This window comes from Hemitrygon akajei, chromosome 8, assembly GCF_048418815.1.
Source record: "Hemitrygon akajei chromosome 8, sHemAka1.3, whole genome shotgun sequence".
NCBI lineage: Eukaryota > Metazoa > Chordata > Chondrichthyes > Myliobatiformes > Dasyatidae > Hemitrygon > Hemitrygon akajei.
Genome location: NC_133131.1, coordinates 164,668,547 through 164,686,462, shown reverse-complemented (window position 1 = coordinate 164,686,462; position 17,916 = coordinate 164,668,547). Strand labels below are relative to the sequence as shown.

General features: G+C 39.7%; 1 protein-coding gene across 1 annotated transcript in view; it reads right to left on the bottom strand.

Moving 5' to 3' along the window:
* Nucleotides 1–17,916, bottom strand: part of LOC140732393 (WD repeat-containing protein 48) — a 95,009-nt gene that overhangs the window by 66,208 nt on the left and 10,885 nt on the right. Inside the window, exons 2-8 of the mRNA XM_073054979.1 lie at nt 17,116–17,256; nt 12,923–13,001; nt 10,167–10,249; nt 7,168–7,297; nt 5,702–5,790; nt 3,812–3,913; nt 1,611–1,835 (exon numbers count right to left, since the gene is read on the bottom strand). Of these exons, the coding sequence (XP_072911080.1) occupies nt 1,611–1,835; nt 3,812–3,913; nt 5,702–5,790; nt 7,168–7,297; nt 10,167–10,249; nt 12,923–13,001; nt 17,116–17,256 (849 nt within the window). The remainder of the gene's footprint in view (nt 1–1,610; nt 1,836–3,811; nt 3,914–5,701; nt 5,791–7,167; nt 7,298–10,166; nt 10,250–12,922; nt 13,002–17,115; nt 17,257–17,916) is intronic.

The window sequence follows — 17,916 nt, the reverse complement described above, 5'->3', positions numbered from 1 at the left end:
TCCGTGCACTTTTCAATCTTATTTTAACTCTGTCCCAACTTTTGTTGAGCGTGTTGCAGCCATCAAATTCTAAATTTGTGTATATTTACAAAATACAATTACCGTAGATTCCGGATTTTAAGCCGCTACTTTTTTCCCACATTTTGATCAGCTTTGAACACTGCGGCCTTTACTACGGTGCGGCTAATGCATGGTTTTTTTTCATGCCGCCAAAAACATTTTGCCTCGTAACAGTAGACCAATAAAATTGATGAGTAGTTCACAGAGGTCCAATGAAATTGTACGATAAATCAAGCGCACTTTCACAATTAAATTATTGTAAATCAGTCATTTGTACTCACCCTCATCAACATGGAAAACACTCGAAGAAAAGCATTGTGCTGCCTTTATGGCAGTTATTTAGTTTATAATATTTTCGCTTAGTAATTCATTTGTTAGTATGTTTTCTGTACTACAGCCCGGAATGCTAGACGTTACATCCGGTTTTGCCGCGTCTTGTGGGAAATACCGGTTTGCGATAAACGGGAAGGTGGGGGGGAGCGGCGGAGCCAAAACGCTGCTTTTAAGTTAAAGGCGATCAATAACTTTTCCTGGTAGGCTGCAGTATATATATTTTTACCAGTCGCTAGGAGATATTGGAATGTATATGCAACGTAATTTGTGTGTTACCGATACGTATGTATATTTAAAAGTAGCCGTATTACAGGCACGGTTTGAAAAAAAGCATTTGCAATATGTATTTGTTTGTTACCATATGGATTTAATTAAAAGTTAAAAAATCCTCACGTGTAATATCTTTCTGTGTAAATATCTCATATTACAACGTGGGACACCTGCGGCCTAAAATCCGGTGCGGCCTGTACAAGTACAAAATTGATTTTCTTTCTAAAATTAGAGCCAGCGGCTTTTAATCAGGTGCACTCTGTAGTCCGGAATCTACGGTAAGTTGGTCAGTAAAACTATTGAAAATCTTTTCTTTGTACTTTTGTCAGTTAAATAAGGGTTCACGTGAATTAACATATCACAGATTTTTGTTTTTATTGCATTTTGGAAAATATCCCAACTTTTCTGGAAATGGGGTTTGTAGATGCTTACATCAAATGCTACATACAACAGAATACTGGTGAAATAATTAAAGACAATCATGAGAGATTCTGCAGAGTAACTGGATTTCCAGCACCTGCAGAAATACTGGAGGAGCTCAGGTCAGGCAGTTTCTAGGGAGAGGAATAAAGAGTCGACGTTTCAAGCCTCATGAAGGGTCTCAGCCTGAAATGTTGACTCTTTATTCCTCTCCATAGATGCACCTGACCTACTGAGTTCCTCCAGCATTTTGTGTGCAAATAGATTAAGAACTACTTTAAACAAGTTAATTTGATCTGCAAACACAAGGAAACGTCAATTGTACTTCTTCCTATAGATGCTGCCTGGCCTGCTGCATTCCACCAGCACTTTGTGTGTGTGTTGCTTAATTTGATCTGCATTGCTTCTGTAGCTGATCCCTGTTTTCACCCCACCCCCCCACCACTATCAGTAACCAGATTGCTATTTTTGCTGTTGTTCTTTAAAGTACAGTATTGAATAATTTGAGTACATTCTTACGTTAGTACCTTCAGAACTGGTGCTTTTTCCTCACAAATCAAAACTCTAATATCTGGATTCCGGAGATCTGTGCAATAGATTTTTCTGTCTCGTCCTCCAGAGTAGACATGTGTGAAGGCCTCGTTGACCTGCAATGCCCAAACTCCTTCGTCGTGAACCCGATACGTTGCAATACATCTCTGTTGTCCCAAAGACCACAGGCGGATAGTTCCATCAGAACTACCAGACAAGCACTAGTGAAAACGAAAGAGAAGACAATATTAACTGTAGCAACCCTAACGATGAAAGCCCTCTTAACCATGAACACCCTTAGGAAACAAATGTTGCACTTGTTGTGGTTTGAATCACAGAAGTTATGACTTATCAATTATGTGTGAAAATGAACATATACAGTTTCACCCAACTTAAAGAAAATGCAGCCAAGTGTCAACATAGGGACTTAATAAAAAATAATTTCTATTAAAATGTTGTCTTTTTAAAAAGTTCATAAAGGTAATTTTACCAGTGGTTTTCCTGGATCCCAGCTTTTGACAGAGGAATGGGTATTATCAAATTAACCCCCTGAACTTTTTCCTCTGTTCAATGAGGTCACTGCTGATCTGTGACCTAACTACCATTGATAGAGAAAGCTATCTTTGATATCTGAACATTGCTGACAAGAAGAGTAATTACTGTCCATCTCTAACTGTCCTTTACAAAGTGGTGGTGAGCCAGCTTCTTGAACCACTATAGATGTTTTATAAAGGTGTTCCTGCAAGATGTAGACCCAATGTTGATGAAGGAACAGTGATATATTTCCAAGTCAATCAGTGTGTACAACTGAAAGGCGAACCTGCAGGTGATGCTCCCATGTGCCAATTGCCACGTTATCTTTCCTGGTTGCAGAGGTTACATAGTTGAGAGGTGCTGTCAGAACTGTCCAGGTAACTAAACGCCATGCAATTTGTAACTAGTTCACAATGCAAACACTGCATGGATAGTGGAGATACTGAATACTCAGTGCTACCTAGGTTAACTATCAAGCAGACTGTTTTATCCTGGATGCTGTCAAGATAAATGAGAGTTGCTGCAGTTGTATTCATTCAGACATGATCTTTACTTCTGCCTTGGAGATGGTAAAAGGCTATTAATCTTATGCTTAAAAGTGATCTCACGTTGTCATCAGCTGAAGGGAGTTCAAAATTTCTACCTGTCTGGCTGTAGACATAGTCCTTGATTTCATGCTCAAAGCCTGGCTCAGATTTTAACAATGCCTCCTTAAATAGCTTCTCTCCAACAGGACTGAAAATTCCCTTTAACATCTTAGAAAATGATCACATTCTCATCTGAATTCAATGGAATAAAAAGTTAGTCTTATGTTTGCTTATTTATTTTATTTATTGAGATACAGCATGGAACATGTCCTCTGGCCCCTCAATCTGCACCACCCAGCAATTGATTAAACCCTAACCTAATCACGGTATAATTCACAAATGCCAATTAACCTACTTTGGACTGGAGGAGGAAACCAGAGCACCCAGAGAAAACCCACATCATCACTGGGAGAACGTACAAACTCCTTACAGGCAGCAGCGGGAGTTGAACCCAGGTCGACTGTACTGTCAAGCGATGTGTTAACCACTACGCTACCATGCTGCCCAATGTTAAATTCCCCACCCCTCCATGTCATTTAACCTTTGTGAGTCTGTATCATTCTGGTGTTACTATGCTGCTCTTTCTCCATTGCTAGGTCACTTTCCTCAGAATGGCAGCTAATGAGGATTTTACAATGCCATCACTTAACTTTAAAAATATTGAAACATTCGGCCTATTGTTGACATCAGTCATTAAAGAGAAATACAATATTGATTATCTCTGAAGTTCCAACAATTAGTGTAGCCATTTTGTATTACGCAATTGAGATTCAACAACTGAGGAAATCCACTGTAACTTAGTGGACAATATTACAAAATAGCAGGGAGGGAAACAAAAGTCAGCAAGTTGGAGGGGAAAATCTCTGAGCAAGAAGACAAGTTGGAAAGAAAAAAAGTGAAATGGAACAACTGAGAAATAGGAGTGAATGAAAGGAAAGCAAGAGATTAAAAAAAACAATAGGAGGAAGTTGTATTTTTGTGGCCTCAACCACTATCACTGTGCTAAATGTTTTGAAGCAGGACTTAATGAATTAAAACAAAAACTAAACTATCAGTGCTTCAAAACTGGTACCTACCTGTGTGCCGTCTCTGTTCAATAGTAAAGCTTTCACATTATCAGTGTGGCCTTTAAGTTTCATCAGCTTTGCACATGTCCTGGGATCCCAAACTCTCAGAACCTGTTAATGGCATCAGAAACCAACACTTCAAATGAGTTCAGGAATTTTAGGACTAAAAAACACTTATGGTTAAATAATTATGAACCTCTTTCTAAAATAATTCTTGTTCAATGTCATAAATTCAGTCAATCAATTAAAACTAGTTAAAAGCTTGTTGGGGAGTAAAATCTCAGAAGTAAAATTGTAGGTTAAATAAAACTGAAGAAACTGATCATAGATAGAACAGTACAGGCAGTCCCCGGGTTACGAACGAGTTCTGTTCCTGAGTACGTTTTTAAGTCGGATTTGTACGTAAGTCGGAACAAGTACATCCAGTATTATTTAGCGTCAGTTAGTCAAACGTTTGTCTTAGTATATAGTATATATTTTACCTTTCTATGCATATAAAACACTTAAGAAATGTATGTATTTCAATAATTAAACCACTGCGTTGCTTAGTAATAATTGTAGCTTTCATCGGGGCAGGGCCTTTCACATGCTCCATTATCCTTTAAAATTGTTCGGATCGTTGACCGACTGTAGCCTAATGCTTTTCCAATGACCGATGACGTTTCACCTCTTTCCAAACGCTTTATTATTTCCACTTTATTTTCAATTGCGATCACTTCCTGTCAATGGAACAAAAACACTGCGAGCGGCGGGTTCCAACCTCCGCCGGCTCCCGAGGTTCGCTGGGTCCTAAGGACCACCGCACTGAATTCCCCGGGTCCTCAAGTCCCCTGCACTGAGACAGGTTAAATGGGACAAGTGGGGGCTGTGCTGGGTTTGGGTATTTGATCATCCTCAATATTCCGCGTGGGAATTTTAACAGGAAGTAGCAGTGTTTTTTTTTACGAGGTCGAGTTGCGAGTTCGACATCAACCCGGAGCGCTCGGGAGCGGTCTGTCACTGGATCGAACTCGGGAACCTCTGTTCCTGAGCCCGGCGCTGATCTCACTGTGCCACCAGCCCACTGGAACCTTGCTAAGAAAAATTTAAGCCAAATAGAAAGTTACGCACTCAACACAGTGTCAATGTCTTAAAATGCAGACGGTGTTCTCCTTCCTTGGTTTGTGAGTACAAGTTGTTCGTAAGTTGGATGTTCGTAACTCGGGGACTATCTGTACTGCATAGGCTCATTGGAGCATGATGTCAGACTGAAATTAATCCCTTCTTTCTACACATGATCCATTTAACTCCATTCCTTGCATATTCATATACCTATCTAAAAGTCTATTGTATCTGCTTCCAGTACCATCCCTGGCAGCGTTATAGGTATCTACCAGTCCGTTAAAAGAAAGATTGGCCTTAAGCTTTAAGCTTTCTCCCTCTCATTTTAAAGCAATGCCCACTAGTATTTGTTATTTCCACCCCGGGAAAGATTCTGGCTCTCTAAACTATTTATGCTTCCTATGATTTTATAAACTTCTATCAGATCTCCCCTTAGCCTCTAACATTCTAGAGAAAACAACCCAAGTTTGTTCAGCTTCTCCTTATAGCACGTACCCTCCTGTTGATGGTCGTACATTTCTGTGTGTCTCTCAAGCAACTATAGAATATAACACTGTCAGCAAAAATTTAAATATTGCATTAGTACTTGAAATTTAGTACACAAATTACATTTTCTTACTCAAATATATGAAAAAGTCATAAAATACCACATCTAGCTATAACCCACAATCTACTAAGCCCAGGAAAAACTAGACAGTTCATGATATTAAAATCAAAAGCATCTGATAGTAAGTACGTCACCAAAATATCAAAAGGTGACCTTCTCAATTACCAAAGCAATCGGGCCTTAGAATGTACCTTTTCAGTTGATCCAGAAACGATCACGGTTCCCATCTGATTCATTGCAAGGCTATAAATGGAGTCTTTGTTCCCACTCAGCGATGATGCTGTTACAGAAAAGACCATTACTCCATTTATCCCTGCAATATTTTCATTACTTGATTGATAAGCTTGGACAATATTTGGTTTTAGAAACTACAGGGTATGAGAGTATGGCAACTGGAAATTTATTTTTCATCTCGTGGATAGTCAGAGGCTTTTCTCCCCAGGGCTGAAATGGCTGACATGAGAGGGCACAGTTCTAAGGTTCTTGGAAGTAGGTACAGAGGAGATGTCAGAGAGTGGTGACAGTGTGGAATGGGCTGCCGGTGACAGTGGTGGAGGCGGATACGACAGGGTCTTATAAGAGACTCCTGGACAGGTACATGGGAGCTCTGAAAAAATAGAGGGCTATGGGTAACTTCTCAGGTAAGGACATGTTCGGCACAGCTTTGTAAGCAGAAGGGCCCGTATTGTGCTGTAGGTTTACTATGTTTCTATGTTTTAATCTTGAGCAGTGCACACAAAATGCTGGAGGAACTCAGTAGGTCAAGCAGTATCTATGGAGGGGAATAAACAGTCGACGTTTTGGGCCGAGACCCTTCATCAGGACTGGAAAGAAAGGGGGAAGGAGCCAGAGAATGAAGGTGGGTGAGGAGGAGGAGGAGTACAAACTGGTTCGTGTTTATGATTGTGTTTAATTTTAAATAAACTGGTTGACATATCAAAGTTACTCATTTCAAAGTTATTGGTGAACCCAACTTAAACCTACCAATGTGAAAAGATGAAAAAGCTTTCTTTCCTACTGAATTTCATCAAGATTTGAGTTCCTATATAGTTTGCAGTATGCCTTACAGAGAGATGAAAGATTCACTGGATATAATAACCTATAATGTCTAATAACAATCCTAAGCCTAATTTGGAGTATTGTGTGCAATTCTGGTCACCAACCTACAGAAATGACATCAAGATGATTGAAAAAGCACAGAGAAAATTTACAGCAAACAAGGATATTGCCGAAACTTGAGAATCTGAAGTATAGGGAAAGGTTGAATAAGTTAGGACTTTATTCATTGATGTGTAGGAGAATGGGGGGAGATTTGATAGAGGTATACAAAATTATGAGGGGTTTAGACAGGACAAATTCAAGTTTTTCCACTGAGGTCATGGGTTAAGGGTGAAAGGTGAAATGTTTAAGGGGAACATGATAGGGAACTTCTGCACTCAGAGGGTGGTGAGAATGTTGAACGAGCCTCCACAGAAGTTGTGGGTGTGAGTCTGATTAGAATATTTAAGAGAAGTTTGGATAACTACAGGGATAGGAGGGCTATGGTCCACGTGGAAGTCGATGTGAGTATGCAGAATAATATTTCAGCACAAACTAGATGGGTCGTTTCATGGTCCATATGTACTTTACCCTTACTCTGTTTACAATGAGGACTTACTTGTGACTGTGTTGTTTGAGGCAGTCAATGCTGTAAGAGTATTTACATCCCAGAGAAATATCTGCCTGTCCAAACCTGCCGAAGCCACCAGCTCTTTATCTTTCGCATACGCCAATGCCTTCACATAATCCTACACGAAAAAAGTCAATTTTTTTTTTAGTTTGTACCCAGTTTTCCTCCCTCCTCTCTTAAACCAGGCACTTACTTTGTACTATCACTCCAAATTTCCCATTTGAGACCAGACAGTGAGCACCCACTATCACAAGTGAATGGGGCAATGTCTTTAAACATCCACATGACAACTTTCTCAAGTGGTTACCAGGCATCCATGGGGTGGGGGCCGGGGGGGGGGGGGGGTGGAGAGGAGGAAACTGGCAGATTGCCTTAATCTTCACTGTTATACATAGCTCAGGGCCCTGTAACCTCCTTCAGACCTATATCTATGACCCAAGGTTTTGGTAAACTACCTTGATGTGACTCAAGTTAAATACTGTTTCATAATACTCCATAAAAAACTGGCAATTTCTTATCATGCTCAAATTTCCAATAAATGCAAGTTGCTTGTGAATACCAGTAAAAAATCAGAGACAACGTGAGAAAGCTGGGCTATCCCAATTTCATATTCATTAGTTTATTCTGACACTCAATATTACTGTAACAATAGCAATCAGAGCAACAGATCTGCGTACAGAATGATACCATTAGATCAGAAAACACAGGCGCAGAATTAGGCCACTCAGCCTTTGGGAGTCTGCTCTGCCATTCCATCACTGCTGCTGCAATGATACCAAATGATGCAGAGTAACACACACAAAATACCAGAGGAGCTCGGCAGGTCAGGCAGCAACTACAGAAATGAATAAGTAGTTGCCATTTCGATCCTGATGAAGGGTCTTGGCCTGAGACAACGGCAGATTATTTCTTTCCATTGGTGCTGCCTTACCTGCTGAGTACCTCCAGGATTTTGCGTGCATTATTCTGGATTTCAATAATCTGCATAATCTCTTGAGTAAATTAAGGCAAATACTGGTTCTAATGTTCGGAACACTCCTTGAAAGGATATCACGAAGTACTGCATTCAGCGTGGGCACTGGGTTTTAAAATCTTTTAGAAAGCATTCACCACAAAGCACCACTCTTTTTGTGCTTCACCACATCAGTTCTGGATAATGTACTCATATCCTGAATTGCTGTTTGACCCCGCAAGCCTGACAGAACTGTTGTTAACTGAGGCAAGCTAACATGTTTAGAGAGAATTAATTCAAATTGTATTTCCTATGAATCACCCACTAGTTTAACTAAATTGGCAATTTTTTTCATTATAGAGAATTAAACTCAATTTAACAAAAGGCAAGGGATTCAAATTCCCAACTTGCAAGTTGACAGGATGCAAATTAATTTTAGCTTTAAATAGATAGTTAATTTTTATATTGACATTTTAAAACATTTATTAAACATTAAAGATGTAACATATAGTTGCAAGAAAAAGTGTGTAACCCTTTGCAATTACTAGGTTTTCTGCATTAATAACTCATAAATGTGGCCTGATCTTCATCTAAGTCACAATAATAGACAAACACGATCTGCCTAAACTAATATTACACAAATAATTGTGCTTCTTCTCATCAATACTGAGTACACCATTTAAACAATCAGAGTCCAGGTTCAAAAAAGTATGTAGACCTCCGGGATAATGACTTCTACAAAAGCTATTTAGAGTCAGGTGTTCCAATCAGTGATTGCTGAAAGAGGTGAAAAATAACGCAAGGGTTACAGCAAAAACCTACAGAAATCTCTAGAACTTGCTGAAGTCTCTGTTCACGTGTCCACTATAAGAAAAACACTGAACTAGTATGGTGCTCATGGAAGGACACCATGAAGGAAACCATTGCTCTCCAAACAAAAAAACATTGCTGCACATCTCGAGTTTGCCAAAGACCACCCAGATGTTCCACAACACTTCTGAGACAATGTTCCATAGACAGATGAGACAGAAGTTCAACTTTTTGGCAGAAATGCACATCGCTATGTTTGGAGTAAAAAGGGCACTGCACACCAACACCAAAACCTCATCCTAACCGTGAAGCATGGTGGGAAGAGCCTCATGGCTTGTGGGTGCTTTGCTGCCCCAGGGTCTGGACAGCTTGCAATCGTTAATGAAACAATGAGTTCAAAATTGTATCAAGACATTTTACAGGAGAACGTCAGGGTAGTGATCTATCATCTGAAGTTTAATAGAAGTTAGATGATGCAACCAGACAATGATCTGAAACACAAGAGTAAATCATCAACAGAATGGTTTAAAAGAAGAAAATTTGTGTTTTGGAATGGCCAAGTCAGAATCCAGACTTTAACACAATTGAGATGCTGGGGCATGACCTGAAGAGGGCTGTTCATGTAAGGTATCCCAGAAATATTGACAAACTGGAACAGTTTTGTACAGAGGAATGGTCTAAAATTCCTCCTCACCATTCTGCAAGTCTGATCAGCAGCTACAAGAAATGCTTGGTGGAGGTTATTGCTGCTAAAGGAGGTTCTACCAGTTGTTAAATACAAGGGTTCACATACTTTTTCTAGCCTGGACTGTGAATGATTAAACAATGTGCTCAATAAAGACATGGAAAGTACAATTGTTTGTGTGTTAGTAGTTTAAGCAATCGTGTTTGTCTTTTATTGTGACTTAGATGAAGATCAGACCATATTTTGAGTAACTGACACAGAAAACCAGGTAATTGCAAAGGGTTCACAAACATTTTCCTGCAACTGTAAATACCGGAACATATGTACAATATGGAACACAAGAAAGAGATACCAATTGCTTTAACCAATTGATCATTTCAAAGCCAATTAAAAATTGTTTTTGACATTGAAGAAATTTTATATAACATGCATAGGAAAGTATTATTGTTGGCACCAAGAAAACCCACTTAAATAAACCCAACAAATAAATAATACTTTTCTTTACAGCAACTTGTAATTTCTCCGAATGGAAAAACTTACCTTGTGAGTTCGTAACGTAGACATACAAAATCCTTTATGAGCATTCCACACTTTCACTGTAGTGTCAGATGAAGCCGATATTACTACAAAAATATAAAAATAAAAGGGTAATTTTAAACACTACAGAGGTTTGCAGCCAGCTTTAGAATCATCACTATTAAAAGGATCTCACATGCCATGCCAATCTATTAAATGAGTTAGAATCAGCCAGTTGACTAATAGGAGACTTTGGTGAAGTCCGGAGGTCAGAGACCCAAATGTTGAAGTCAAAGCTCCTGGGTCATCTTGTCTGGAGGTCAAATGCCCGATGGTTGAGAGTCTGGGCCAGGAACTGGAGGTTGGAAGCCCAATGTCTGCAAGTCTGAGAGTCTGGAGGCCCAGAAGTGACATCCTGGAGTCCTGTCTGTGTGTGTTGAGTGGGTGAGTAGGTGGATGTGTAGGAGGGTGGCAAAGTGGTTTTTTTTGCTGCTGTTGTTATTACTTGTGGTTGTTCTGCCAAACACAGTGGACATGTTACATTGCCACTGGGATGTGTAGCTTGACACTTGCAAGCTGCCCCCAACACGTTTAGATTGTATTGGTTGTTAACTTATTTCACCGTGTGTTTCGATGTACTGTACATGTAACAAATAATTCTGAAGTCTAATCTGGCAATAAAATAGTAAAATAAAATAATAAAATAAACTTTATAGGTAGATTCTATAAGAGAGTACACAAAACTCTCGATATCTAATCAGAAACAAGAAACATCCTCAGATTAGTGCAAGTAGCCATAGAATTCTATGCCAGCATTCGACAGACTGGAAAACAGTAAAACAAAATGAATGCCACACAAGGGCCACAACTGTCCTGTGCAAAAGTCTTAAGTACCCTAGATTTTTTATATAAGTTTTGTTTTAGACGTTTATTTTTTGTCTTCTGCATTAGTATCAGTAGAAAAGAACAAATTTTATATTTCCAGTCATTTTCCAAAAAATTATGCCACAGAGGACTTTTTGTATTTTGTTAAAGGAAGTAAAATATTAAGTAATAGAATCACAAACACAAATAGTCCTGATGAAGGGTCTCAGCCTGAAGCATTGACTGTTCACTCTTTTCCATAGATGCTGCCTGACCTGCTGAGTTCCTCCAGCGTTTTGTGTGTGATATTAACAGACCACTTTTCAAACAAACACTTGATTACTTTTTAGATATACAGCCCAGTGCATGATGAAACAAAGATTACAAACAGGTCCCAATGATCAATGACATAATGAGTTGAATGAACTAAACTGATTAACTGAAACAGAAATGGATGTAGAAGGAATCAAACTGGGCGAAGGACAATCAAACTAAAGGGTGGGGGGTGTAGCAGATGTGACAGCTTAACTTTCAAATCATCAATTCTTATACCGTGACAAGAGTGAGCATAACAACAGGACACAAGGTGATCATCCTGCATCAGCAAGGTCTCTCCCAAGCAGAAATTCTGCAGCAGACAGGAGTTTCAAGATGTGCTGTCCAGGCTCTTCTGAAGAAGCACAAAGAAATGAACAAGGTTGAGGACCAGAAATGCAGTGGTCAGCCACGGAAACTGAGAGCGGCAGATACATCAACTGATGTCCCTTCTAAATCGGAATAAATCCAGCACTGCTATCAGCTGTAAACTTAGCTTAAACCACTGGAACCCCAGTACACCCCTCTACAGTCCAGAGAAGTCTCATCAGAGTGGTCTTCATCGAAGAGTTACTTCTAAAAAGCCATTCCTCTGAAGTGGGAACAACTATACACAGAAACTCAAGGACGGGGGTGCTGAACAATGGCAGCAAGTGCTCTGGACTGACAAGTCAGAATTTTACATTTCTGGCTCAACCAGGAGGCAGTTTGTCAATAGAAGAGCAGGAAGTACTCCATGGATGACTGTCTGCAGTCAACAGTGAGACATGGCTGAGGTTCCCTGCAGGTCTGGGACTGCATTTCTGCAAATGGAATTGGTGATCTATCTGGTCAGAATGAACAGAATCTTCAATGCTGAGTACAAGTAGATTCTCATCCATCACGCAATACCATCAGGGAGACATCTGGTCTGTCCCAACTTCATTCCGCAGCAGGACAATGATCCCAAACACGTTCAAAGTCATAAAGAACTATTTCCAGCGAAAAGAGCAAGTTCTACAACAGATGGCCTCCACAGAGCCATGATCTCAACAGAATCGAGACTGTCTGGGATTACCTGGAGAGACAGAAGCAAGTGAGACAACCAATGTCTGCAGCAGAACTGTGGCAAGTTCTCCAAGTTGTCTGCAACAACCTACTAGCCACTGTTCTTATTAAACTATACAACATTGTACATAAGAGAATTGACGCAGTTCTGAAGGCAAGGAGCAGTCACTCCCAATATTGATTTGATTTAGTTTTTCACTGTTTTCTGCTCTTTATAGAAAATGTTTTGATATTTAGAAACTTTTCATTTCATTATTTTGAAAGCATCTTTGCTTTTCAGATTTTGTTTTACATGTGGCTAAGACTTTAAAGCTAATTGTGGCCACATGACGTTTAAACCAGTGTTGACAATTCCCTCAATGATAAAAAATTGGATGACCCTCATAGATACCACACGGAACACTCAACATTTTAATAGCACTTTTAAAATCACACTATCCAGCTGCTCAAAGACAAATGGTGTAACAAAACCCAGACTGAGTAAGAAGACGTTTTCTGTTAAGTATTTAATATGTTAGGAAACTGATTCAAAGTAGTAAAGCTGAACTACTCACATGTCTTTCCATTGCAGCATAATACTACATCATTTACCCAGTCAGTGTGGTGCTCCATAGAGGCAATATAAGGATCTTGCTGAAAGTGAAAAATGAATATTAATAGAATCACAGAGTAGTGTGTTACAATTGCAGGAATCAATATTTATAAAGTAGCACAGTAGTACTGCGGTTAGCGCAATGCTTTACAGTCCCGTTTGTAAAATCGGGGTTCAACTCTTGCCATTGTCTATAAGTTCTCCCTATGACCCGGGGTTTCCTTCTGGTGCTCCAGTTTCCTGTCACATCCCAAAGATATATGGTTAGGGTTAGTGTGTCACGGGCATGCTACGTTAGTGCCGGAAATGTGGTGACATTTGCAGGCTGCCCAGCACAACGCTTGCTGATTTGATTTGATGCAAACGAAGCATTTATTTGTATGTTTCAATGTACTTGTGACAAATAAAGCTAATCATTAATCTTTAAACTATATGTTGAGATATGGGAAGAAACCAAGGCACAAATAGGAAATCAAATGGTCACAAACTCCACGCACACAGCCACAGCTGAATCTGGACTGCTAGAGTTCTATGTTCAGCTTGATCACTTGAAATAATATTATAGAACTTCTGAGTTTAGACAATCGCACATTCACTCGCAGATAGAATAAATGCGAAGTCCTTCTGGAGCTAAGAGTCCAACAGTCCTTAACTGCATAATTCAAAACTGTAGGGTTAGAAAATAAACAAATCAGAAATGGTGATCAAGACCAGTAGACGGTAGCCCACTTAAATTGTGCATGAAGAGGAATTCCTCTCAAAGGGTCATTACTCTTTGGCAATCTCTACCATGTGGAAAAGTGGTTGTTAAATATATAAACACAACAAGGATTGATAGGTATTGAACTGCAGGGATAGAGTCAGCACAGGAATGTGGTATTAAGGTCAAAATTGGATCAACCATGATCTTATTGAATGGCAGAGCTGGCATAAAGGGCTCACAGGTGAACTCCTGTCCTTATGTTCTTACATCATAAATACATGGCGCATGGAATACCATAAATTGCTCCAGTCTTCATATTACTAAAGAGATGTTGGTATGACAGAAAGTAAAGAAATGGTTTAATAAAATACCAAGAGCTGAGAGATCATGAAAGATTGAATAGGCTGTGCTATTGTCCCCTTAAAAAAGAAATAAATGTCAAAATTATAGAGACATTTGATATTGATGAAGAGAATATTATTCTACTTGTGGAGAAAACCAGACTGAGGGAGGTAACTATAGGGCTGTCAATAAATATAAAAGAGGATTCAAAAGAAAAATCATTTGCTTAAAGCTTTTAGGATGTGGAATTTGCTACTGTAAGGTTTAGTTGTGGAAAATAAAGAGGAACATGATAAATAGTTAAGGTTGAAAGTCAGAAGAATGGAGGGCAATGCAGGGTATAAACATGGCCCATTTTGTACAAAATCATCGACATAACATACACAGTGCTTTCACTTTAAATCTCCCACACACAAAGATCCCCATCACTGTTTACTTTGAGACAGCTAACTAGGTACCAAACATTTTCTTATCAGAGAGGTTTTGATATGTTTGGGAGAATCATTTCTAAGTAAGCATCCTTTCTATGAATCATTATTTATGAACAGTGCTAGCGCAGACACTTCAGTATTTCACTGAACCTACTCCTTGTATTTTTATATTTTAATTCAAAGTCTCGTGAGATGGCCAACGAGCAAAAATTCCTTAAAATTTGCTTCTATTGCACAGACATGATCAACCTGGAAGCAAAGCAAATTAGATTCTTGTCACACTGCTTACAAAAAACATACCAAAATCACACAAATAGCATAAGACAATAAGACCATAAGATATAGGAGCAGAATTAGGCCATTAAGCTCATCAAAGTCCTTCTATTCTGGCTATGTCCTCTGGTCCTAAATTTCCAACAATAGTCAATGCTGAGCATCTTCTATTATGTTGTAAGCAATATTCTTGAAGGCAAAAATGACAGGCTTCTCCTCTGCAGTGGTTGGTGAAGGATGAAAAGTCTTCTGTCATAGGATAACCAAGTTGCTGGGGGAGGGTGACTGGGAGAGGGGGTATGGGGGTGGGGTAGGTGGAGGTGGAGATGGAGAGGGAGGAATAAAATGGCTTCGGCAAAACAAAACCTCAGAAGCAGTTAATAAGTCATATTTTAAAACAAATATTGCAGTTTTATGGTCAATTGACTTTAGCCCACAAATGTCTACATTTGATTAATTTGTTTTCAAAAACAAACTTAATTTATGGGTCGTTTAACCAGGACAATAATGTTTGCAGTTCTGCATCTATAATTAAAATCTTAAAACGACTAGGATTTTTATAAGCTTTCAGAATTCAGAAGTTATTTAGTAATTTTATACATATATGGTAGTTTTTGAAAACAAACATTTGAGGACATGGATCAAATTAATATAAATTCCAAATGACTTAAAACTTACAATTTCAAGTTGATTCATGGAAATAACATTAGGAGCTTTGCATTCTGGACAGATAGGTAGATAGATATACTTTATTGATCCCAAAGGAAATTGCAATGTCATAGTAGCATTACAATTTCACAGATATACAATATTAGAAGAGAAGTAAGAAGAAAAAATAAAAAATAAATTATCTTAAACAGTCTAACAGGAGGGGGGTCATCACTTCCCTGGCTATAGGTTGACTCATTATAGAACCTAATGGTCAAGGATAAGAATGACTTCATACAGCACTCTTTGGAGCAGTGCAGTTGTCTTAGTCTATTACTCAAAGTGCTCCTCTGTTCAGCCAGGGTGGTATGCAGAGGGTGAGAAACCATGTCCAGAATTGCCAGGATTTTCCGTTGGGTCCTTTGTTCGACCACAGCCTCCAGTGTGTCCAGTTTAACAGAGCCAGCCTTTCTAATCAGTTTATTGAGCCTGTTGGCATCATCCGTGTCGATGCCAATGCCCCAGGACACCACCACATAGAAGACAGTACTGGCAACAACAGACTAGTAGAATATGTGAAGGAATGGTCTGCATACTCCAAAGGACATCAGTCTTCTCGGGAAGTATAGGCAACACTGGCCCTTCTTGTACACAGCCTCTGTGTTTGTGCTCCACTCAAGTCTGTCGTTCAGGTACTTGTAGGTCCTCAGGGAGCAGTGTGGGCTTGGTCTTCCTTAAGTCCATCACCATCTCCTTTGTCTTACTGACATTGAGCTGCAGATGATTCAGCTTGCACTATTTGACAAAGTCCTCCACCAGGGCTCTGTATTCATCATCCCAGAGCCCTTCTCACCTGCTCAGTAGTGAAGGTAAGTCCATGAGGACTGGAGAATTGGTGGAAGGTGGGGACTGGGGGTGAAGATGGGGGTGATAGCAGTTGGCGTGTAGATGGTAGGTGCAGGGGGAGGAGGGGATGTAGACAGTGGTAGCCTGTGTTGTTCATCCACATATTGAACTGGAATGGGGGAGGAGGGGAAGCATTGGTGCTGAGTGAGCACTGGGTGCCTCAGCACCTGGACTGGTGTGCTGAAGAGGTGTGAACAGGAGGGCAATTGTCAAACCCATTGAAGAATTGGTTTAACTCATTAGCCTATTCTCGGCAGCATTCCGAGGCTCTACAGCTATGTTGATTGAAGCCAGTGATGTTCTTCATGCCTCTCCACACCTCCCGTGTGCTACTCTAACCCAAGCTTGTTCTTCAGCTCCTTCCTATATTCCTCTTTAGCCACCTTGATCTTCTCTTTTTGCTCCTTCTGCACACATTTCAATTCTTCCGTCTCCTGATATAAAGGCTCTCTTTGTGGTTGAGAAGTGGCTTCAGATCATTGGTGACCCATGGTTTGTTTTTAGGGAAGCAGCAAACAGTCCTTGATGGTACTACAGTGCCCAGACAGAAGTTGATGTAGCCACTGATGCAATCAGGAAGTCTAATGTCCTCCCCATATGGTTCACAAAGCATATTCCAGTCAGTAATCTCTATATAAAGCAGGGATTCCCAACCTCTTTTATGCCATGGACCTCTACAATTAACCGAGGGCTTTCTCGACCCCAGGTTGGGAACTCCTGACAAAGTTTAAGTGAACATTTTGCATTATGCATCTCCAAATGACTTCTACTATCTTCCAAGTGCAGACTCGGAAATAAATATAAAGGCTGCAATTTATAACAGACAGAAGTGACAGTGAACAAGTTTCTCACCTTGTGTTGGTTGACACTCCATATCCTAATAATTGAATCGCGGCCTGCTGTGAACAGTCGATTTAACGTGGGATCTAGTTGAAGCGCATTAACTCCATTACGATTATATTTCTCTACTTCATCTCGAATGACATATGATACCTTAAGCAAAAAAAAAGTTACAATATAATTATCAGTTTTTTTGCAATAAGAAAAAACTGGCATAAAGGATAAATTTTGTGGATATTTGTTGATAAAAACACTTTTGAAATGAATTCAAGCTTTGCTTTTAATCAACCCTTGCGTTTTATTTTCATGTACAGGCTAAGAGGTTACTTGTAAAGTTTCCCAATGATCCATCTCCTTCTCCATACATTTTGAGTACTTAGAAAGTATTCCTGTCAAAGGGCTGGGGACTTAATGTTGGTGAGAGAACACAACTCAACTCAGGCAAGTTAGAGTGGGAATGCCGAAGAAACATAAAGGGTGCTCAATGGAGAGCCGTTGGACATGCCTGGCAGATCAGGTTGTACAAATGCAGAAACATTGAACCAACATAAGGCTATAAGACATAGGAACAGAATTGGGCCACTCAGCCCATTAAATCTGTCTGCCATTTTTATCCCTCTCAATACCATTCTCCTGACTACTCCCTGGCAACCTTTGACACACTTACTAATCAAAAACCTATTAACCTTCACCTCAAATATACCCAATGACTTGGCCTCCAAATCCGTCTATGGCAATGAATTCTGGAGATTCACCATCCTCTGCTAAAGAAATTCCCCCTCATCTCTGTTCTAAAAGAACATCCTTGTACTA